Raw genomic sequence first — 24,258 nt, forward strand, 5'->3', positions numbered from 1 at the left:
AGTAGGGTCAGAGAAAGAGAAGGAGAGAGAGAGCAGGGTGAGAGAAAGAGAAGGAGGGAGAGAGTAGGGTCAGAGAAAGAGAAGGAGAGAGAGAGTAGGGTCAGAGAAAGAGAAGGGGAGAGAGAGAGTAGGGTCAGAGAAAGAGTACAGGGAGAGAAAAAGTGTCACGAAACAGCTCTGTAATAACCTGCTCTGAAGTTTGCTGTCACCATCTATATGGTAAAACAGTCTTACACCCTACCAATCAAACACATAGAGAAAGACAGTGCCGGAGCTCATGGGAAATGTAGTTACTCTATGCGTGCCTACCTTATTATAGGCCATGCCGTTCTGTTGATATCGTTGACACGTAATTCTTGTAATTGTGGTAATTAATGTTCCTTTCACGATGGTCGGAATGTTTGCTTTGAGTTTAAAAGCCGTGGGTTTCGCTGTGTAATTAGCCACTGTTTGCTCTGCTTGCTTGTCACCGATGCTTCGGGAGCACTGTCCTACGGCAAGCCAAAGAGAACAGAAAGCTATCATGTTACAAATCACAATTTCTGTGAATTCAGTTTCGTTTAGTTTGCAGTCGTTGTTTAATGCGTTGTTGCCGTTATCGTTATTGCGAGCAGTGTGCTCATGTGGCACTGTGTCATATTATAAAACGCCTTTCATGTTTTAAAGCGAAGGGGAATTGATGGAGGGATGTTGTTTTCCCCGTGCAATGTTGACTTCCTCTTTGCATAAACGGTCGCTCTCGCGGCGCTGTGTTAGCGCGGCGTCACGCCGGCAAAGCAAATTTGAATTTGAGTGTAGCGGCGGCGGAGGGCGCCGCGCCGCCGTCGGGCCCCCGCGGAGAGGAAGAGGGAGAGCGGGGCTCGTCCTCGCGCGGCTCGGAGCGGGCCGGACCGTCGCCGACGACGCCCGGCCGACCTCTGACCCCGACGCGCGCGCACCCGGCGGGAGGGCATTGTTCGCCGGCCGCGGGAGGAGATAAAGAGCTCTCTCTCTCTCTGTCTCTCTCTCTCTCTGTCTGTCTCTCTCTCTCTCTCTCTCTCTCTCTGTGTCTCTCTCTCTCTCTCTCTCTCTCTGTCTCTATCTCTCTGGGGGCAGACGGGTGGGGGGCGGGGGACTTGGCAAAGCGAATCGGGGAATTGGTCCGCTGGCTATTTACATGCATAACAACAATATCAGAGCTTAGCATTAAAAAAAAGGAACCGGGGGGGTGGGGGGGGGGGGGGTGCGGCTTAATCGAGCAAGCAGGCGGCGGGGATTGTGCTTTTAACGAAAGGAGGGAGGGAGGGAGGGAGGGGGGGGTGAGAGAGAGAATAGGAACGAAAGGGCATGAAAAAAGAGAAATGACATCCATTGTGCCCAGACAGCGGGACAGCTGGGAGGGCTCGCGTTACCGTGGTAGCAGAGACGTGGGGAGCACGGCGTGAGTTTCTGTGTGAAAGGGGATAAGTGAGGATTGCTTTCGGGGAGGCGAGAGAGCCCCCCCCCCCCCCCCCCCCCCCCCCACTGGGGGGCTGAGTGGGTCGGTAGGGGCCCGGGTGACCCTCGACCCGCCCGATAGACACGCCCATTCTTCAGCACCCCATGCCATTGACCCACCCCTCAATAAAGAGAGGGGTGTTGGACCCTCACACTCTTACAATGCTTGTTAAAAAATACGCCAGACACAGTGTCCAAATTAGGAGCCGAGACACTATGTCTTTTATGTTTTCATTTTTGTTTTATTGTTCATTCAGCAAAATTCCACAGGTTCTGAAAAACAGCAGTATTTTTAATGACTCATTGCTGGGTGTTTTATGAATTGCAGCAGTTTTACAATATAAGATATTGGCATCAGTAAAAGCATTTTCAAAAGAACAGTTACTGTGGAGTCTATTTTAGTAACTATATTTAAATTGTTGTTCTCGGGGTCACTGGTCTTAAAATCCATGTTTTTTATACTGTTGAAGTAAGGCAGGGGAGAGTTCTATCACTCTTGAATGCATATATGCAATAAAAAAATGTAATAAATTAAACTGTTCATAAAATTGCTGCACACCATTTATCAAGCATTTGTAAACCATAATTGTTTTGCGAATCAGTTTAATCTCATGAGAATATGGAACTGGATCACAGCTGAGAAAGTGCCTGGGAGAGTCGGCTGAGCTGCAGACTGCCACGCATCTCACCTGAAATAGAAATGTTTCTTTTTTTTTTTGTGAAGGAACCTTTCCAGTTTTACTGCAGACTCCCATAACCTCTCATAACCTGATCACAACGCAGAAAGCAGAAACCCCAGCATTGAAACCCCTGTGGGACCTCTGGGTGCCTAATCCTGCTCTAGTGCATGGATGGGCCCCATGGCCTGGTATCTGTTATGGCTCTGTTTTAGTGCATGGATGAACCCCATAATCTAGTATTTAAGGCACTGTTCCAGTGTGTCGATGGCTAGTATCGGTTAAGGCACTGTTCCAGTGTGTGGATGGCTAGTATCGGTTAAGGCACTGTTCCAGTGTGTTGATGTCTAGTATTGGTTAAGGCACTGTTCCAGTGTGTTGATGGCTAGTATCGGTTTAGGCTCTGTTCCAGTGTGTTGAAGGCTAGTATCGGTTAAGGCACTGTTCCAGTGTGTGGATGGCTAGTATCGGTTAAGGCACTGTTCCAGTGTGTTGAAGGCTAGTATAGGTTAAGGCTCTGTTCCAGTGTGTTGATGGCTAATATCGGTTAAGGCTCTGTTCCAGTGTGTTGATGGCTAGTATTGGTTAAGGCACTGTTCCAGTGTGTTGATGGCTAGTATCGGTTAAGGCTCTGTTCCAGTGTGTTGATGGCTAGTATCGGTTAAGGCTCTGTTCCAGTGTGTTGATGGCTAGTATCGGTTAAGGCACTGTTCCTGTGTGTTGATGGCTAGTATTGGTTAAGGCACTGTTCCAGCGTGTTGATGGCTAGTATCGGTTAAGGCTCTGTTCCAGTGTGTTGATGGCTAGTATCGGTTAAGGCACTGTTCCAGTGTGTTGATGGCTAGTATTGGTTAAGGCACTGTTCCAGTGTGTTGATGGCTAGTATCGGTTAAGGCTCTGTTCCAGTGTGTTGATGGCTAGTATCGGTTAAGGCACTGTTCCAGTGTGTCGATGGCTAGTATCGGTTAAGGCACTGTTCCAGTGTGTTGATGGCTAATATTGGTTAAGGCACTGTTCCAGTGTGTGGATGACTAGTATTGGTTAAGGCTCTGTTCCAGTGTGTGGATGGCTAGTATAGGTTAAGGCTCTGTTCCAGTGTGTTGATGGCTAGTATTGGTTAAGGCACTGTTCCAGGGTGTTGATTGCTAGTATCGGTTAAGGCACTGTTCCAGTGTGTTGATGGCTAGTATAGGTTAAGGCACTTTTCCAGTGTGTGGATGGCTAGTATCGGTTAAGGCACTGTTCCAGTGTGTTGATGGCTAGTATCGGTTAAGGCACTGTTCCAGTGTGTTGATGGCTAGTATCGGTTAAGGCTCTGTTCCAGTGTGTGGATGGCTAATATCGGTTAAGGCTCTGTTCCAGTGTGTGGATGGCTAGTATCGGTTAAGGCACTGTTCCAGTGTGTTGATGGCTAGTATCGGTTAAGGCACTGTTCCAGTGTGTTGATGGCTAGTATCGGTTAAGGCACTGTTCCAGTGTGTGGATGGGCGCTACGGTCCGTTAGAGGACGATCTGGAAATGTTTCCGAAACGCGTTTCAGGCGATCAGCGTCTGCCCGAGTCTCTTTAACTCAGCCCTAAAACCCTTGTTCCTGTTCGGCAGGGGGGGGCCTGACTGATTGAGCCACCCTCATTCCCACTGCGCTGTACTGGGTTAGGATGAGAGTTCTCTGAAAGGCTCATCACACACTTGCTGTTTGTCTCTATGTTCTTAAATCTCTGACGGCTGTCTCAGGCAGTTCGCTCCTCTCCTCCTCTCCTTTTCCCTTTGTTTTTGGGTAGAGCACAGATACTCTTTTTGTTGTCTTATTGTTGCTTCCCCCATAATCTTCCCTATGCTGGACCAGCCAATCATTGCCACTCGCTCGTTGCCACACCCTTCACTGTCAGTTTGGGAAGGCGCAGACGAGCGTGCGCTCTCCTCCAGAGCACGTGATGTCATCAGGGCGATGACTGGCGGGCTCGCACAGGAGCTGGAGGACGGCTGGCGGTTTATCTTGAGGGGCCGCCGGCATTGGGGAGGCAATCGGAGGGTTTTTGGACCCAATCAGTTGATTTTCAGAAATGGGGAATTCATCGCGTTCCTACTTTACGAAGATTGCAGGGCAATTTTCATCCCGGTGGTCAGCGCTTTTTAGACCGTAGCGGCAGAGCGGTGATTCGCGAACCCCAAAAACGAGCGAAACTGGTATGACTCACCGCGTAATTTGAACCGAAATGCTCTTTTTTTTTTCTGTGGAGAGCCACGTCGTTTGATTGGTTCATATGGGCCAGTAATTGGCTGCGCGTTGTAGCTCCACCTGTTATGGGGATATCCCACCTGGTGAGGGACACATCTGGTGCTGCCTTCAGATTCGCCCGAATGAAGGCACCTTAGCAGGCATCGTTTTTTTTGGGGAACTATGGAACGAGACGCACCTCGATGCCCCGCTGCCTGAGAAGCCCGCGTTTCTGCCATTTGAGACACCTTCCCCCTGTCTGCAGAAGACCGACCGCTTGGCCGCGCGGTCTCCTCCTTATGATGTCATCAGTCGGCGCCCCATGGCCTCCCTTTCCAGATTGATTATCGGATATTGTTGATGAGTCATAGTCTCCCGTATTCCTGCCGTCTCTTGTCTCTGTCCGTGTGCGTAGGTTTGCTCATTGGCTGGGCCCCCGTCCCTGGGGGGGGGCGACGCGGTTGGCGGTTCGACCCCTGGGGGCGCGGCGGCTCGTTCACAGCCGCCTGCGGAATCGAGAAGCGGCGGTCGCTGTATCGCAGACGCGTCTCTCTCCGCAGCTGGTCTCCCCCCGCGGCGCTAGACGCCCGGAGCCAGCGAGCAGATAATATCCTCTTAATTCGCGCCCGTCTCCCCCCCTGCCTGGGATCCGTCACCTGCGCCGGCCCCCGGGGGCCAGCAATTCCAGGCGTCAGCCAGGATCTGGCTTCCTCCAGACTCATAAAAGTTAATTAATCAGTTAATTGGGTCACGTGCTTAATTACGCCGCCTCTTCTGGGCCCTCGGGGGGCGGGGGGGGGGGGGGGGGGCCTGTGCCGCGCTCAAATGTTTTCCCAAATCATCCCTAAATTAATTAATTGAACAAATCGGCTGCTTAATTGATCCAAACGAGTGCGCTTGCCAGTCCTCGTTCGGGCCCCGAGCGAGCGGCGTGCAGAGAGAGAGAGGAGAGAGAGGAGAGAGAGAGGAGAGAGAGAGGAGAGAGAGAGAGAGGAGAGAGAGAGAGAGAGAGAGAGAGGAGAGAGAGGTCACCTCCGTCCTTCAGTCCTACCCCGGTTAGAACGGTGGCTCTTGGCTTCTTGTTTGCATCTCATTTTCCGGTTTGTACCCACCTCTCCAGTCTGAGTCTTGGCTCCCCTCCCACCCCATCGCCCTTCTTTTTTTTTTTGTTCTTCTTTTCTCGTTGTATTTCTTTTAATACTTTGTAACCTTTTTATGTTCTTACTTTATCAGTTCTTTTAATTCATTACGAAGCACTTTGTGTTGCCCTAGTGTGTATGAAATGTGCTGTGTAAATGAAGGATGATTGATTGATTTAACGGGGCTGCTCTGTACTACAGCACATCTGGCAGGGTTCTGAGTTCTTAGCCAGAGCTAAAATACTGTTGCTGATAAAACAGCGGGATCGGCTCGTGTTCGCTTCCATTGGAAGTCTCGCAGACAGCGGTGTTTAATGAATGTAACGGGTGTAGGTTTTTTTTGGGGTGTTTCTCAGTACTTCTCAGCTGTGTTTGTGCGCGCATTTAAAATTTAAATTGTTTTTGAGAGTCTGGGCGTGCTGTGGGGGGGAGCAGCCGGTGGCGGTGGGGGGGAAGTGCGGGGGGGGGCTGAGATTAACTCAGATGTTCTCCTCCTGTTGCACGTGCTGGGAGACCACGGCAGGAAAGCTCTCGGGTTCGAGAGCGACAGAGCGACAGAGCGCAGTGGAGATAATCCAGCTACAGGGATCTGGAGGGTTTCTGTTCTCCCCACGCCCCACCCCACGTACACCCCCCCCCCTCCTCACTCCCTATCACTCACCACCCTCCCCACCCCAACCCCTGGGAATTAATCCACCTGCATTTGATCGTTCTCTTCAGTTCAATTCAGTGTGCTTTATTGAAAGATATTATCAACGTACTAGAACCTTTTAACCAATGAACATGCAATGCGAGCGATGGAATTATAATACTGATGACTATGCCTGCAAAGTAATGAATATAATAAAGGTGTGTGTGTGTGTGTGAGTGAGTGTATGTGGAGTCTGTGTGCGTGTGCATGTGTGTGTCTGTGGAACTGTGTGTGTGTGTTTGTGTGTGTGCATGTGTGTGTCTGTGGAACTGTGTGTGTGTGCGTGTGTCTGTGTGTGTGTATGTATGTGTGTGTGTGTGTGTGTGCGTGTGCATGTGCGCGCATGCGTGTGTGCATGTGTGTATCAGTGTGTTCCGTAAGCGCTGGCTATCGGCTGGATAACCGAACATTATAACACTTCCAGCCGGATATTCTTTTGATGCTATTTTTGGTGAGCTGCTTGTCCTGACTCAGATTGCCCAGGGCTTGTCACTGGCCACAGCAGAGTACCGGTATGCTGCAAGATTTTTCTTTGTTCCGCTTCTTCTAGCTAGTGAGTTTACTACATCAGATTAATGGCAATTGCAGACACTGGCCTGCAGGACCTGGAGTTGAGTAGCACTGATATTTCCCATAAGTGGGCCAAAGTGAATAGGGCTGCTTTCAATGAAAGGTTTAAAAGTAGATGTACAGTAATGCGCTAGCTAGCTTTCTCTTTTTATTGCAATTAAATTGCTCTTATTATTGCACAGAACTGTATTGAGCCATGACTTTAAAAGGTTTGTTAGATATTTGTATTTAATAAATACTTGCACCTGTACTGTTTCTCAGGTCCAATTCTCATTAAATCTGTCAAAATAAAATTATGAATGACAGCTGCTTCTACAGACCGAATTATTGTTATTTTTGTGAAGCATATTGGCCTGTGTGACAAAAATTTGTTTTGATCCGAATGCCTAAACATTATTTGTATCTAAATTCGTTCTGCCAACCCTGCTATTTAATTCCGCTTTTGTTACAGGCGTCACAACATGCGTTCATTGTGTCATCGTGAGTTGGCATGTTATGACAAAGATAGTTTTATAAGAACGCAAGTTGGTGCGAGTTAAGAGTTTCTGAGAGTTCCCGTGTTTCAGTGACGCAGCGTTCTGGGGGCTAGCGCGACCGCCGGGGCTTCTCGTGCTTCGTCATCGCGAGCTGCTTCGTCATCGCCGATCGCCCGCCGACGCGCGGCGTCGTTTCAGAGCGCGTCCGTCCGTCTGCTCCGCCTCGCCAAACGAAACGTTAGCCGGCGCTCGCGTCCGCTCGCTTGCTTCGTACGCTCGTCACGTCAGTCACTCTGGGCCGCGGTGGAGCGCAGAGGCGCATTCATGAAGTCTGACAGGTCTAATTGTTTTGTGCTTATTTCTGGCGGACTTATTCGGTGTACGCTACAACAGGATAATGGGAAACAAAATGGAGACGGGTCTCGACAGTAATTTCTCAGCGAAGCTATTGCCGCTGATGTCAGGGAACATTAGCCATGTGTACGCACTCCTGATACTGTGTGTGGGGGGCCCAGACATTCTGATACGGTGCGAAGTAGATTCTTCTCTCCCGGAGTTAGCGCAGTTTTTTTACTTAGCAGTTTATGTTCATATATTTCATGCTGTATTCGGATGACAAAAAAAGTTTGCTTGACTGATTTGACTATATATTGGCAGTTTTTGTTTCATTATTCATTTCTAAATACTCCTGACTAGAATTTAGTTCATTTATAATGTTTACATTTGTATTGAACCCGCCCCTCCCCGCCCAACCCTAGTCTGCTGCTGGCTATAACCCAGCTGGACATAGCATACGCTCGTGGAACACCCTGGAGTACATATGTACGTGTGCTCGCGCACGCATGTTTGTGTGTGTGTGTGTGTGTGTAACGCTGTCCTCCTCTCTTCTTGCAGCTGTCTCTCCTGTGTGAACGGCTCGTTCCCCTGCCACTGGTGCAAGTACCGCCACATGTGCACGCACAACGCCAACGACTGCTCCTTCCTGGAGGGCCGGGTCAACACGTCAGAGGTGAGGCTCCGCCCCCCACGCTCCTAGCCTCAACCGCTCTCGCGTTCCGACACGCACATCCGCGCGCGTACGTGCAATCGAACGCTCTGGCGAACACACATCAATTGACAGGCAAATATTTGATGCCAGTATTTGTGTAGTTTACACGGTTATGCATGTAAAAACTCTTTCTGTCTCTCTTTCTCTTACACTTATGCGCACACACACACACTCACTGTCATACACACGCACACACACACACACACACACACTCACTGACACACACTCACACACACACACACTCACTCACTCACACACACACACACACACACACATACACACACACACACACACTCTCACACACACACACACACACACACACTCACTGACATACACACACACACGCCCACACACACACACGCACACACACACACACACACACACTCACTGACACTCACTGACAAACACACCCACACACTCACTCACACACACACACACACACTCACACTCACTAACAAACACACCCACACACTCACTCTCACACACACACACACACACACACTCACTGACACACACTCACACACCCACACACACACACACACTCACTGACAAACACACACACACACACACACACACGGCTTGTAACGAAGTCTGAAGTTTGTAGCGGAGCTTCCGCCCCCGGCAGGTGCATTGTGGGTGTTGGGAGCTCCTCACTGTCAGACGGGGAAGGGTGAATGACTGTACAGGTCGCCTCTCCTTCCTCTCGTTTGCAAACGCTGCATTAGCATAAAAGCCGATATCAGCCACATCTCTCGTCTTCCCCTGCCTGTACAACCCAACATACACCAGAACTCCTAGCGCAGGTGACGTACCGCACCAGGGTCAACGGTTTATAAGACACCTACCTACCCCTCCTCCACCCCCTCATCCTCTCTCTCACCCCCCTTCCCATCCCCTATACACTTTAAATTTGATTGTGAAGTAAAATCTGAAGCGAATTTTCCCTATCCATATGACATCTGGCCGTCTCAAACAGGCAGATACGATGGCAGACGTAGAAGGAAAGCAACGCAAGGGGTCGTTTACATGCGCTTACCTGACCGGGGGCGTCGGGTGAATTTGGGCTTCTCTCATAAGCTAGTGGCTTTTTCACCGGCCTGCATCACGTGTGCGTTTGTGCTGTGAATTGAGCGGCGGGGCACCTCAATCCAATTAGGGGGGGGAGGGCCGCTTTATCTCCCGTCCGTCGTCCCGGACCCCCAGACACGCCCCACGCCCTCGAGCCGCGCACCAAAGGGCGGATCACGCGGGCGGAGCTTTCCCCGCCGCGCGTCGGAGCGCGCTCTGTGTGCCCGTCCTCTGCAGGCCTGCTCGTCAATAAAGACATCTGGCACACGCTGGCTTTGTCACTTTGGGGGGGGTTTGGGGGGGGTTGGGGGGGGGTTGTGCTTCGGAGTGGGTGGCTAACAGCGTGTGAGGCGTCTCCATGGGGACCCGCCTGTCCCACTCGATGTCCACTTACTCCAAGGCCACAGATGAGTGAGTGTGATTTATCAAAGAGGAGGGTAAACAAAGATCCCAATGCAGTTTGCTGAGAGTCTCTCTCTCTCTCTCTCTCTCTCTCTGGTGTCTGAGACGGTGCGGTTGTTGAGAGCTTGTTCTGACAATTTTGGACCTTTTTTTCTTTCCCTTTCTGTTAAGTTGAGCGATTTTGTTTTTTGCCGCTGTGCTCGTTTCTGTTTAGCGACGTAGCAGGTGGTTGGTTTTTCTCGGCGTGTTTCAGCCCAAGTCCTTGCTTGTATAAAGAGTCCCTCACGCCTCGTTTCCCCGCCCTGAGTTCCTGATTGTTTGTCTGCAGACTCTCTGCAGTCCCCCGGGTCCCGGGCCAAGCTTGAGGCCTGGTTCTGGCCCGGTCGCGGTGACCGTGCCTCTCAGGCCACGGACGCAAGGGTTGCCGTCCGATGTTCCGTTTCCCCGGTCCGAACGTCTCACCACTTCACTAGTACAACGAGCAGAATTCACCGGCCTCTCCTTTCCTATTAGCCAACAATGGGGCTGACTCATTTTTAATCGAGTTTGTAAGACTGATTCAATTCATTTGTTTTGTTAAATCTTCCATGAATTAGGAGCCCGCTAATGGCCTTGCTGAAAATAGAGGCTCCCATTAACAGCGTCACTCTAATTAACTTGTACACCTGTGGCGAAATGGGAATTTAAAGATTTCCAAGGGAATATCAGCGCATCACCAGTGAAGGCAGCAGGTTGACATCACTCATTTTCACCCTTCATCTTTCAGAGAATTTATATTTTTTAAAGTATGTTTGCATAAAGAGCAAAAGACAACAGCCATTTTTATTCATGAGCCTGTTTGTCTTTTTTTAATCCTGAAAGCAACAAAGTTTTTACACTGCCCCACTACAGGTGGGATTGGCATTGGTTTTCGAGACCATCTTTACCTCACCATCACACTATTTGCCTTTTAACCAATCAGTGTCGCATCTGTTTAGTGGGCAGCCAATCAGAAGTTCGATTGAGGCAACAGTCTCAGAACAGACATGCTTTTTTTCAGACCTCCTGCTCTCCTGTTTAGAAATGACACACTTTACATCGTAAGGAAATTTAATTATTTCCCTGTGTATAAATTTGGTAGGAGTAAGTATAGATCTTGCGTCTTAATGAAAAAGGGATTGCACAGAGCGAGTTCATCGATTAGTCATGTCTGTGCTGCCCAACCAGCCATCTCAAAGCTCACAGAGGCACGCAAACACCTTTTTGTCATTTTTAGAACCCGCTCAAGGTCTCTGTTCACATTTCCCCTCGTTTGCATAACTGTGACAACACATATTCTTGCATCGGCAACACAGCACCGATGTCTGTCACTACATAATAAGACACTTGCATTCAGGTGTCGGAGAAAGAAAACCAGAAACACTGTCGGCTTCTGTGCGAACCGGAAAGATATTTGTCGAGTTTCCTCGAGCCGAAATGGCTGGAGCATCGGTCAAATTTGCCACTGGATCTGTCACATTTATATGCCGACGGTCTGCCCTCTGCCCGGCGACAACTGTAATCTGGTAGGCGACGCGAAATCAGAAGCAGTGTGTCAGTCACCCGCTGAATTAGCGCGTAGCGGGCATGTCACATTATGCACAGGGGCAGGGACCTGACACACTCCTCTGTTCTTTTCAATTCAGTTTTATCTCTGTGAGCAATTTTACACAGGCACTGTCACAAAAGACAAAGCAGAAAAAACTAAATAGGTAGGAAAAGATGTGAAAGACCAGGCCCGAGGGCCCCCCAGCAACAAAATGAGGTATAAAAAAATAAAGAAGTGGGAAGAAATCTCAGGAAGAACCTGGATATAAAGGGGGGGTCCCATCCTCCATTTGTTGGTCAGGTGGCTACAGATAGGCTACATTGTAATGGGCAGGTAATGGGGAATATATCAGAGCAAACAGACACAGTGTTTGTGCTGATTTTAGCCTGAGGTGTTAAAACCCGCTGGTGAAACCGGCAGTTGAAGTGAAGAGGTGTGTGTTGACACGCGGGTCGGGGGAGCGGTGGGGGGTGGGGGGTGGGGTGCGTCTGGGCCTCCGGGGTGTGTCGCAGTGTGGGCTCGAGTCCGGAGAGGGTGGGGCCTGAGCCGCCCGCAGGCCCAGCGGCGAGCGCGGGGAACGGCCGATGAGCCTCAGATAAGCGCACGCTTATCTCCGCCCCGCCCCACGCGGCCGCTGCCGACGCCCGGCTGGCACGCGCCGCCATCGGGCTAGCGCCCGCGCCTCGCCTCCGCTCCCTGGGCTCGCCTGTCCTGCTGTGACCTGTCCACCCCTCCTCCTCTGCCTCCCCGTCCCTCTCTCCGTCCCTCTCTCCCTCTCCCTCTCCCTCTCCCTGCCCGCTCTGCAGGACAAGCAGACGAGGGGGGAAAAGAGGACAGAAGCGATGGCTCTCATTAGCATTTTCATTGCCTGATTTATAACCATTGAAGCGCCTTTTTGTTTAAAAGATAATAAAACCCCAGATTTCCCGATTAAATTGATCTTATTTTGGCTAATTAGACGATGGATCAAAAATGACAGCGGCCGCCCACTCTGGTTTTCACTGAAGAGAGAGAGAGGCAGAGAAAGTGAGAAATAGACCGAGAGAGAGTGAGAGAGAGAGAGAAAGAGAGCACCAGAGAGAGCATGAGAGAGATGAAGGGAGGCACTCTTCGGGAAAATGTAGCCCAACCACATCCTGGACTCCAAAACCCACTTCAGAGGAATCCTTGTGGTTTGAGTAGCTTTTGGCTTTATCGAAAAAGGAATAGCTTTGCACAAAGAAACCAATTGCAGCATTCTGCGGTCTGTTTGTAGGGGGGAGAAGGAGCCGGCTACGGGTTTCGCTTCAGTGTCAACATGAAGCGAAAGGTGCTTTTGGGGTCGTTACCAGGTCACTGAGCAGCTACTGTGTGCAAATTGATATTTTTTTCTTTTTTGTTTTTCAAACGAGCTTGCACACCTTCACTGGAGAATAGGACAGACAGGAGTAAAGAACTACACGTGAAACTCTTAACTGCCATGCTGATTACCTTTGACCTCTGGGGGTCATGCTCTGACCTGTCGGCCATTAGTGCAGTAACACCAAGTTTGTTGGCAGGGAAACCAAAAGCTTAAATGTAGGTTTATAATTGAAAGTGAAAACCGTATTTTTTTGGCCACATAATTGGGCCTTACAGCCAGAGGTGACCCTGCTCACTCCTCGCTATGGCTGCTTAAAGGCATATTTCACCCTTTCATAACATAAGTCATTTTTTGGAGGCTACCACACTTTTGCAGTAGTGTGAATACTGGCAACATCAGAAGCTCCTGTTGGCCGTTGTCAACATCGTCTTTTCTCTCGTTTGTCAAGCTCTCAATTCACTCCCATGCATTTTCAGGACATTGTATTGATCTTTTATCCTCCGTAGTTAGCTTGTGCTTTAAAACTATTAATTTTGGCAATGTCTCGTAAACGAATGGGAGTGAATTGTGAGCCTGACAACTATTACTGTATCACACTATTGCAACAAGTGGGTTAGCCTCTACAAAATGACAAAATGCGCTTAATACGGTGAAGTTCACACTTAGTACGGTTATGAACAATAGCGACAACCAGTAGTGATGAGTCCTGCTCGAAACAGGGAGTGACCACCGAAGTTGACTCTAGTTTCGATGCAAACGAGCTTGGTTGTGCAAGTATGGAGGGGAATGGGAGTGGACAGCTGGTAGCAGATATGCAATGGTTAGCTGCGTAATGCTCCCAGGCTTTCTTTCACTCCCTGAAACCAGAAGAAGAACTTCCAACAGAGAGCGCGCTGTTGCGTATTGTTAAAAGAAGCGATGTTGAGTACTGTTTAAAGAAGCTTTATTCGACACTGCTGTGTGTTCGCTGCCCGTTTCAGACGTGGAATCATTCATCTTGTCCTGCTTCTCTTGGCAGATACCAACAAATATTTGAATGACCACGTCCATTTTTGTTGACATTGTAAGCGTTCTCGGAATTCTTTTTCTTTTTTTGTGAACAATTATTTTTATTCTCAGAAATGTAAGGCATACATTGCAGAAAGTCTTCCATAAAGGGATCACGTGTCTGGCATTCGCAGTCTTCGCATGTGAGGACGCAGAATATGAGTGACTCCAGTTAATAACTTTGGTTGTCGAGCACCAAAATTCAGGTAGAAAGGGGCCTGTGGGATTCAGTGCTTTATGAGATCACAGGGCTCGGCCACGCCCACATTCTGAGAGCCAGGAAATGATGCGATCATCAATTCTAGCAGCCTTAGTCACAGCTTGCCCCAGCAGTTTAGCCTTTTCTCTGCCGTCATTGGCCCTCCCTCGTGTCAGTCCCTGGGTCGGGAGAGACCCACAGCTACCGCCAGGACTCCTCCCACTTATCTCTGGCCCCGCCCTCTTTCTCAGGGGACTTGCCGCCGGTCGCTGGCCGGACGGGGTGTCGGATGAAAACAGAGCTGAGTGTCGCTGACGCAGTCACCATCATGCGAGCGAGCTCGCCACTGTCTGCTCCCCGTGACCTCGACCGCCCCCCCCCGGCCCTCTCTCTCGATACGCTCCGCTCTCGGAGCTGGGGGTCCAGCACCTGCGTCTCGGTGCCCCCTGGGGGTGGGAGGAGGACAGCGCACTCCGTGCCTCTGCTCTAATCCATTAATTATAAAATCCATTAGCGAGGACGGGAGCGTTGTTCTAGCCTCTCGTCTCCCTCGTTAAACACTCCTCGGTTGGACTGGGACGTGACAGCGTTGCAAATCCCTCGCACCCCTTTTATAATTCAATATTCAGCACCTACCGCTCTGCCCTCTGTCATCTTAGCACAGGACGGGGAGGAGGCTGAAGCCCGTTTCGGTCCAAGAGGGGCCGTCCGCATTGTAAATTTAACAGAAGGTTGCCAAGCGCGCTTCTGAGACGGGTGTAGACTCAGTGCACCATCGGCGCACGTGGCGACCTGGTGTAATTCTCTGGCTCCCCCTCCTCATGTTCATTAATTCATGCGTGTGTTAACATCTAAAATGCCCTATTTTATGGTGATCACGCGATTTGATGCCGTGTAATGCCGTTATTAACGCTTAATTAGACGTTTACGACTTGTACGTATTATAAAAGGTGATGGAATTCTTTTGGTTATACAACCTATTGCTTTTCCGAGTTTCCTTCTAAAACTGCATTGAAACCATTTTGCACATGTTAATTACTATCCATTTATTTGCTCTCATCCAGTACAGGGCACATAGCTTGCATTGAAAATGCATCCGTAACCCACCTGGGAATTGAACCTGCGACCTTCTGGTTATGCTGGTTCTTTAGCCTTTAAGCTGGTTCTGAGCCCCCTTCAAAAAAAAAAAAAAGAAAGTGTCCTTGGTGGTTGTCTGCCAAGTGTAGTATGTGACAAAACAAGGCGCGGATATAAGAAAGTGGGCTCAAATGGGCCAATCAGCGGTGAGTATCTGGCGCGGTTCCTGTGTTCCTTTCTTGGTTCTTTTTTTTGTTGTTGTCTGCCACAGTTTTGGGCGGAGGGGGAGCTGGCCTTTCACGTGGCCTTCAGCAGGGGTCTGAAGGTGTCTGGTCCTTATCGAGTTGTTCGTCCCTGCGGCTCGGCCGGGGACGCGGCGGCCGGCTTCCTTTGTCGTTTTGCCGAAAATAACATGAAAAGGCGGGCAGTCCCTGAAAGGCTTTTATGTGTTTTTCTCTGTTTGAGTGGCTGAGAGCCTCACGTGGAACGCGTTGGGCTCTCCACGGGAACGCCTCGTCGTGTTCAGCGCGCCGAGCGCATGGCGGGGGCCAGGCTGCTGGATTGGGCTGCGCTGGTGTTCTGTTAGCTGCAGCGATTTGGAAGTGGCGCATCCTGTTGGATGGGGTGTTAGCTTAGCCGGCTCTCTGGTGTTGTGTGTGTGGCGTTTTGGATACGGTGCAGTGTAAATGGCATGCATTATTTATGAGTCCTGCAGCCTGTGAACCACACTCACACTCGTGTACATACAAATATACACACACTCACACTCGTGTACATACAAATATACACACAAACACACACACACTCACTCATGTACATACAAATATACACACAAACACACACACACTCACTCATGCACCCACACACACTCACTCATGCACCGACAGACACACACACACACACACACACTCGTGTACATACAAATATACACACACACTCTCACTCATGTACATACAAATATACACACACACTCTCACTCATGTACATACAAATATACACACACTCTCACTCATGTACATACAAATATACACACACACTCACACTCGTGTACATACAAATATACACACAAACACATGCATACACACTCACTCATGCACCCACACACACACAACACACACTTTTACACATACACGAACACACATGAACACACGCACACAAACACTCACGCAATCACTCGCACTTGTGTGCACACACACACACACACACACTCATTCATACCCACACACTTGTACACACACATGTATGCACTCACTCACTCTGGTATGCACATGCTTTCATGCTTTTCACAGAGAAATGGAGATTGAGAGAACGAGATGGATAAGGAGAGTGAGTGAGAGAGACATGGGGTTGGAGAGAGATGGAGAAATGGCAATGGAGAGAAGCAGGTGGAGGGAGGGAGATGGATACATATAAAGTGGACAGACCTGGAGTTGGAGAGAAATAGACCAGTGGGAATGGAGAGAGGAATGGAGAGCGAGATAGATGGAGATGGAGAGAGAGATGGAGTTGGCGAGAGAGATAAAGAGATGGAGATGGAGATGGTGACGGAGAGAGAGAGAGAGAGAGAGAGCGAGGCTCCCCGGAGAAAGCGGGAGAGATCTGCCTGTTTAACGGTCTGCCTCCGACAGCCTTCCTCCCGCCCGCGATATCGAGAGCAAACGTTAGCTTTGAACCCGGAGCCCGCGCCGTCTAACGGAATTCATCTCCGCCTCCTTTAAAAACCCTCGCTCATTAATCATTCAAGTGTTCCCTCCGCCAGCGCTCAACCACCCCCTCCAACCCCCCCTCCAACCCCCCACCCCCCCAATCGTGTTTTCTCTCCTCCCACGCCAGGATGTGTCCGGGCGGCTCGGCGGCTACGCGCTCGCCGTGATTTGTGCGAAGCGCTAAAAGCGTCGCTAGCAGCCGCGCGGCCGGAGAGAGAGAGAGAGAGAGAGAGAGAGAGAGAGAGAGAGAGAGAGAGAGAGAGAGAGAGAGAGAGAGAGAGAGAGAGAGAGACACAGAGAGAGAGAGAGAGAGAGAGAGAGACACAGAGAGAGAGAGAGAGAGAGAGAGAGAGAGAGAGAGAGAGAGAGAGAGAGAGACACAGAGAGAGAGAGAGAGAGAGAGAGAGACACAGAGACACAGAGAGAGAGAGAGAGAGAGAGAGAGAGAGAGAGAGAGAGAGAGAGAGACACAGAGAGAGAGAGAGAGAGAGAGAGAGAGAGAGAGAGAGAGAGAGGCGCTGTTTATAACGGGGCTTTCTTTCGGCTATCCGTCGCGCCGCATCCGTCGCGCTCTGTCTCTCGCTCAATCTCGCTGGTACCGCTAACGACCCCCCGACTCGTGTTCTCGGAGGCGTTCTGCGGAGCCTCTTTTTTTTCGGAGACGCTTATCGGCAAGTCGCCGTCGGCCCGACACGGGCCCGGGAGACGAGCGGCGGCAGCGGGTGGGACGAGGGAGCTAGCGTTCCGTCAGAGCTAGCGCGACGCTAAGCCGCGGTCCGCGGAGAAGGCGGGAATCGGAAGATCCGTCGGCGGTCCGTCACCCCGCTCGTCTCCGCCCGTGTGACCCCGCCCAGGTCCCCGTCATGGCGGGGTGTGTGCAGAGACAGACAGACAGACAGACAGACAGCCCAGCCGCGTGTGAAAGGCGGAGCGCTGCGGTTTAACGGGTGTCTGGGTAATGTAGTGCGACCGCACGCTTCGCTCGGTTTTATTATTGTTTTGTCTTTCGGTGCAGGTGTGGGCGGGGGATGGGGACGGGACAAACAAACAGAAACCAGCACGGGGGGGGGTGGGGTGGGGGGGGGGGTACTCTGTTCGCCCTCTGTGCTCGCTGTAGTTTATTTATTTATTTATTTTTTGTCATTTTAATTGTCAAAACTGTCTGGACTACAGGGAGCAGATCCACAGAAATGGCAGGTCTGGCTGACTTTTGGCAAACCCGGGACTAACCCGGGACTAACCTGGGGGTAACCAGACTGTCGGCTCGTGACTTTCCTCTTTTCTGAAAGAATAAAACGGAGGCAGAGACTTGAATGGAATCCCCTGGTAAAAATCTATTCTGGTTATTCCTCTCCTTGCAGCGTTCTGACACCTGCCAAAAGTGAAATGAAATTCATGAAATTCTTCTTTTACCCGCCCCCCCACCCCCACCCCCGCCCCCCGCCGTCTTCATACCCAGTACTCATGTCATCCTCCTTTCAGAACGTCGCACGCCTGCTCTCAGGCGTCAAAGATAGGCCGAGCCGGCGTTTCTCCAGTAACCTTGAGCCCTGAGCTGGGGCGGAACCTTCCGGAAAGCTTGGGGGGGGGGCTTCATTCTGGAAGGCGCTGTGCGTGGGGGCGAGGGGGTCCGCCTGCGTCCCCTTCCTCAGAAACGACCCCCCCCCCCCCCCCCCCCCCCGTATTCAGGGGAGAAACGCACGCCGGAACTCTTCGCCCGCCACAACGCCAGCTCCGCTTCGGGCTGCGTCCTCAGGGCCTGGACTCGCCGCCGCCCCCTCCTGGCCGCCCGCGTGGGGGAGAAGGCCGCGCCGACAGGAGACAGATGGAGGCGGGCGGGGCAGGCGTGCGCACCGGCGCGGATCGACACGCTCGCCCGCCTGCCCGAAGCAGCCCGAGCGGAGCGCCCAAACCCGCTCCCCGCTCCCCTTCCCCGCGCCCCTCGCCGCTCTGGCGCTCTCCTGATTCCTCGGCGAAGGGGCCGTGTAGATAGCTCGAGCTCGTCTCTTACATCATTAGCGCCCTTCTATTAATACCCTTCTCCAGCTTCCCCTCGCTGTCAGGAAGCTTTAGGCGCTTAATTAACCATGTTGTTTGGAGTTTTAAAAATTATTTCCCCCTCCCCCCCCGGCCCCCCCGCCACACTGCCGCGTGCCGAGAATGCGCGAACGCCGCGGTTCGTCCCGCGACTTTACTCCCCGCCTCATGCATATTGATCGCGGCGGGGTGGATATTGGACCCCCCCCCCCCAAACCCCCCCGACTCCCCCTTCCCCATTATATCAAAAAAAATTCAAATCTTGCCTCCCCGCTCAAACTGCGATGCAGGCTCATTAGCGGCGCTTAATTTAATGGCGGTTTAAGGAAAAACAAACGGAACGAAGCGCTAGGCAAACAGACCGCGGGCCTCGCTCAGCTAATAGCGGGTAAACGAGCCCAGTCTCACTCATATTCCCCCTCTTTAAAAAACAAACAAAAAAAGAAGAATGAATGAATGTTTTGGCCTGTGTTTTTGTAGAAGCGTAAATATTCATGTGCGGTTTCATCTTCAAATGCAAATTCAAACTCGGTTAAAGAAAAAAAAAGCTTTTCCTCGTCTAATTTGCGATGAATGGAGTTTTTTGTGGTGCAGCGTGGTACGAGTACACGCAGTGGTCCAGGTCTGTGACGTTATAGTACATTTACATTCCAGAAAGTTTTAGAAGAAAAAAAGCACACTCGCACACTCAGACTGAGCATGCTCGCACATGCTCAGACTATGCTAAGGAAGCGCTGCGTCAGTATGAGACGAGGATGAGGAAGGCTGTGAACCTGTCCAGCTCCACCACCACGTTTCCCCCGACTGGCAGTGCCCCGCGGGCACCAGGCATAGCGAGGACGGTCGCCACGGCGCCAACACGCGCCGTGCGTTTACTCTGTTCCCCCCTGCTGTGCGGTTACCACGCCGACGCCGTGGCCGACCCGGACCCGGTTTCCTCCCCCCGCTGAAACTCTGCTCTCCTTGGCCGACCCCGAACTCCCAAATTGGCTTTGGTGACGGCGATGGCGAACGCGGCGATGGCGAATGCGGGCGCCGCCAGCGAGGCACAGAATGAAACAAAAGGCAGAGACTCGGGAACGAGCCTCCCGCGTCATCGCTTCAGCGCCCACCCAGTCTGGACTTCGCTCGTTGCCATGGAAACCCAGCAGGGACCCCCCCCAAACACTTTTTTTATGCTTTGTCCTATTTGTGAACCCAAAATATAACTGTGCAAAAAAAATGTTTTTAAAAAAATGTAACTAAATAAATAACAAGTGAGTATTTTATGGATTCTGTCATGTAGTTACGCCAGCAAGCATCTCTGACTTTTTCACATTCTCTTTCTCGCTCAAATGGCACACACACGCACACATACTCACGCACGCACGCGCACGCACGCACGCACACACGCACGCACACACACACACACACACACACAGACACACAGACACACACACGCACACACACACACACAGGCCGTTGACTCTAGAGTATCCGGTGTGTGCTGAACCTCTCTCGCGCAGTTGATGGGATAAATGTATCGGCTAATCCTCCCCACTGAGACTATGCAAACTGTCCTCAATCAGATGTGAGACTAAAGCCTTCAATTTCCTGTTGACAGATATAATCTCTCTCTCTCTCTCTCTCTCTCTCTCTCTCTCTCTCTCCCCCCCCTCTGTCTCTCTCTCTCTCTCTCCCTCCCTCCCTCCCTCCCCCCCTCTCCCTCCCTCCCTCCCCCCCCCCCCCCGCCTCTCTCTCTCTCCCAGGAGTGTCCCCAGATCCTGCCCTCCACGCAGATCTACATCCCGGTGGGCGTGATGAAGCCCATCACCCTGCTGGCCCGGAACCTTCCGCAGCCGCAGTCGGGCCAGCGCAACTACGAGTGCATCTTCCGCTTCCAGGGCCGGGTGCAGAGCGTCACCGCCCTGCGCTTCAACAGCTCCAGCATCCAGTGCCAGCGCACCTCCGTGAGTCAGCCCCGCCCACGCCCCGCCCACAACCCCGCCCCCACCCCGCCCACGCCCCCTCCCACACCCACACCACACTCAGGGCCGGGTGCTGAGCGTCACCGCCCTGCGCTTCAACAGCAGCAGCATCCAGTGCCAGCGCACCTCCGTGAGTCTGCCCCGCCCACGCCCCGCCCACACCACACCACACCCCCTCCCACACCCACACCACACCCAGGGCCGGGTGCTGAGCGTCACCGCCCTGCGCTTCAACAGCAGCAGCATCCAGTGCCAGCGCACCTCCGTGAGTCTGCCCCGCCCACGCCCCGCCCACAACCCCGCCCCCACCCTACCCACAACCCCGCCCACACCACACCCAGGGCCGGGTGCTGAGCGTCACCGCCCTGCGCTTCAACAGCAGCAGCATCCAGTGCCAGCGCACCTCCGTGAGTCTGCCCCGCCCACGCCCCGCCCACAACCCCGCCCTCACCCCGCCCACGCCCCCTCCCACACCCACACCACACCCAGGGCCGGGTGCTGAGCGTCACCGCCCTGCGCTTCAACAGCAGCAGCATCCAGTGCCAGCGCACCTCCGTGAGTCTGCCCCGCCCACGCCCCGCCCACGCCCCGCCCACAACCCCGCCCCCACCCTACCCACAACCCCGCCCACACCACACCCAGGGCCGGGTGCTGAGCGTCACCGCCCTGCGCTTCAACAGCAGCAGCATCCAGTGCCAGCGCACCTCCGTGAGTCTGCCCCGCCCACGCCCCGCCCACGCCCCGCCCACAACCCCGCCCTCACCCTGCCCACGCCCCCTCCCACACCCACACCACACCCAGGGCCGGGTGCTGAGCGTCACCGCCCTGCGCTTCAACAGCAGCAGCATCCAGTGCCAGCGCACCTCCGTGAGTCTGCCCCGCCCGCAACCACGCCCACAACCCCGCCCACACCACACCCACACCCTGCCCACGCCCACACCCCGCCCAGGGCCGGGTGCTGAGCGTCACCGCCCTGCGCTTCAACAGCAGCAGCATCCAGTGCCAGCGCAGCACAGTGAGTCTGCCCCGCCCACGCCCCGCCCACAACCCCGCCCACAACCCCGCCCCCCTCCAGGCCCCTCCCCGCGGAGGCTCCTCCCACTGTAACTCAGTTAGCATTGAGCAGTTAGCATATGCTCTTATCCAGAATAACGGCTTATAATACAATTATATAACAGCTTCTTATAGACACAGTCATGTGAAGCAGAATAACTCATTTCACATACAGTCCATCTATTTAATGTTGTAATAGATGGATATTTTACTGAAGCAGTCCAGGTTAAGAGCCTTTGGATACAGTGGCCACACTGAAATAAATGACACTACGCTGCTACCCCTCTCCCATCTGACATCCTGGCTTCTCGGTCTCAGGCGCGTGCGATTTTCCCCAGAATGCAACGCCTCTTTCTGTCACCGACTTAGTCTCCTCCACACGAAACCCGGGAGGCTGGGAGTTTGAGTCTGAGGCGGGGGTAAAGCCGCAGTTCTTATCCCGCCAGCTGCGGACGATCTTTAAAACGTCTGGGCAAGGCGCACGTGCCAGAACCCCACCAATGACAGCAATACACAAATATCATAAATGTTCAGTCTGGCGCATCGGTTGTCATTATGTGGTCTGTGGCGAAGGAACCCCGCTGGCAGTTTGCGAAGCGAAAGTAACAATTTTCTGAAAATTGCACGAGCAATATTTACGCGGCCGCTTTTCCGCGGCGGCGGCGCGAAAGCGCGGCGCTCAGACGCGCGGGCCACGCCCGTCACAGACCCGACGGCTGGAAGTCGTTTCGCGCTAATTACGTGTTTCAAACACGCGAGTAATTTGTTTTGTTTAAACGGTTTTTAGTCGGTCTGCCAGGATTTTCGGAACCGCGGTCCGTCGGGGGAGGGAGGAAAAAAAATAACGGAGGAGAGCTGGCCGGGAGAATCGGAGGCAAGACGGAGAGCGTGTGCCCGGGCGCGGACGGGCCTGCCAGGGAACGCAGGCTGCAGCCCAGCCGAACGGCCTCGTGGGAAGTCACGGCGTCTGCTCGGCTGCCGTCTCCTTCGAAAGGCCGCGATTGGACAGGGCGCGAAGGGGAGGAACGGGAGTTTGCACATGAATGTGCAGTACAACATAATTATAGTGCACTAGTGGGTGCAGGAGGGTGATCGAGGACGCAGTGATTCAGGTGGAAAGCGTTGGTTGTGGCGTAAGGTGCGGCCAGGAAAACCGTAATTAACGCGTGGCGTTCAGCGTTATCGGGGCCGCGTTAGTCGCTGGTGTGTTTTCAGCGTTTGGTGGGAGACGGGTAGTGACTCTGCAGTCCTGACTCCAGTGGGGAGCCCATTCCACAACATTGGGATGTGTGTGTGTGTATACGCTTGTTTGTGTGAGTGTATGCGTGTGTGTGGACATGGACATGGGCATGTGTGTGAGTGTGTGCGTGTGTGTGTCTATGTGTGTGGACATGGGCATGTTTGTGTGTGTGTGTGCGCGCGCGCCCACACATGGTTGTGTGTATGTACATGTGTGAGTATGTTTGTTAGGGATGCACCGATATGAAGATTTCTGACTGATACCGATTCTGATTATTTAGGGAAAATATTGGCCAGTACCAATATCGTTTGTGTGGAGATTCTGCTTCCGTAAATTTGTTTTTATGAACAACCATTTAGAATCTTTCCATTCTAGTAAACACGATTTTAGTTTTAAAGTAATGCAACAAAGTTAAACATTTATTTTCGGACATTTCCCCACATTCATCCGACTTAAAATGTGTTCTTCCAACTGAAAGCGCATTCCTATTTATGAAGTGATTATCAGTGTTTCCCCTGGAATTAGTTTCGGGTCTGGTGGTACGCACTGTAACACCCCTAAACAGACGCGGCACGCTGGGCCCCATGTTGACACGGTTGGATGGTGCCCCGCGTAGCCAAATTGTTATAGATTTCCAAACGAGTACATATTTGGTGTTGTTTTTCGGCATTTTAAAAAAAGAATGTTGTTGACTTGGCAGCCCACCGGGTCTGTACAATTACAGAGGAAACACTGAATATGGAAAACAAAGTGCAATTATTCTGTATCTGACAGGCAAATGAAAACCAACTCTTGGATTACAAGTAAACAATACTTTTTTTTTCTCTCTCTCTCTTTCTTTTCCTCTCAAACTATCAATCAGTGCATCCCTAGTGTGTGTGTGTGTGTGTGTGTGTGTGGGAGGGCTGGGGTTTTCTTGTTAATTGGCTGTGTAAACAGGAGGTTGTTAATCCAGAGCTGTTTGGTGTGAACCGTGGCGCGGGGCCAGGCTGTTGTAATCACGTTAGCACGTTAGCGCGTTAGCGCGCCGCCCGGCCATCTCCTGAGGAACGGAGGCGCTGCGCGCGCGCGTGCGCCTGCTGGAGGAGCGGAGCGGGGCGAGACGAGCGGTGACATCGCAGATGGATCTGCGGCCGCTGCCGCCACCGTCTCCCCCCCCGCACGGTCCAAAAAGGAAAAAAGAGGAAGCGTCTGGATCCTCGCTCACTGCTGTCAGGGGTGGCTGCCGTTCCCTCGTTCTTTTTTTCCTCTCCTTTCC

General features: G+C 52.2%; 1 protein-coding gene across 1 annotated transcript in view; it reads left to right on the forward strand.

Annotated features, from left to right (window-relative positions):
- Positions 1–24,258, forward strand: part of plxna1a (plexin A1a) — a gene marked incomplete at its 5' end in the record, with an annotated part of 177,351 nt that overhangs the window by 98,471 nt on the left and 54,622 nt on the right. Inside the window, 2 exons of the mRNA XM_035382246.1 lie at positions 8,142–8,256; positions 20,489–20,689. Of these exons, the coding sequence (XP_035238137.1) occupies positions 8,142–8,256; positions 20,489–20,689 (316 nt within the window). The remainder of the gene's footprint in view (positions 1–8,141; positions 8,257–20,488; positions 20,690–24,258) is intronic.

Source organism: Anguilla anguilla, chromosome 11 (genome assembly GCF_013347855.1).
Source record: "Anguilla anguilla isolate fAngAng1 chromosome 11, fAngAng1.pri, whole genome shotgun sequence".
NCBI classification, from domain to species: Eukaryota; Metazoa; Chordata; class Actinopteri; order Anguilliformes; family Anguillidae; genus Anguilla; species Anguilla anguilla.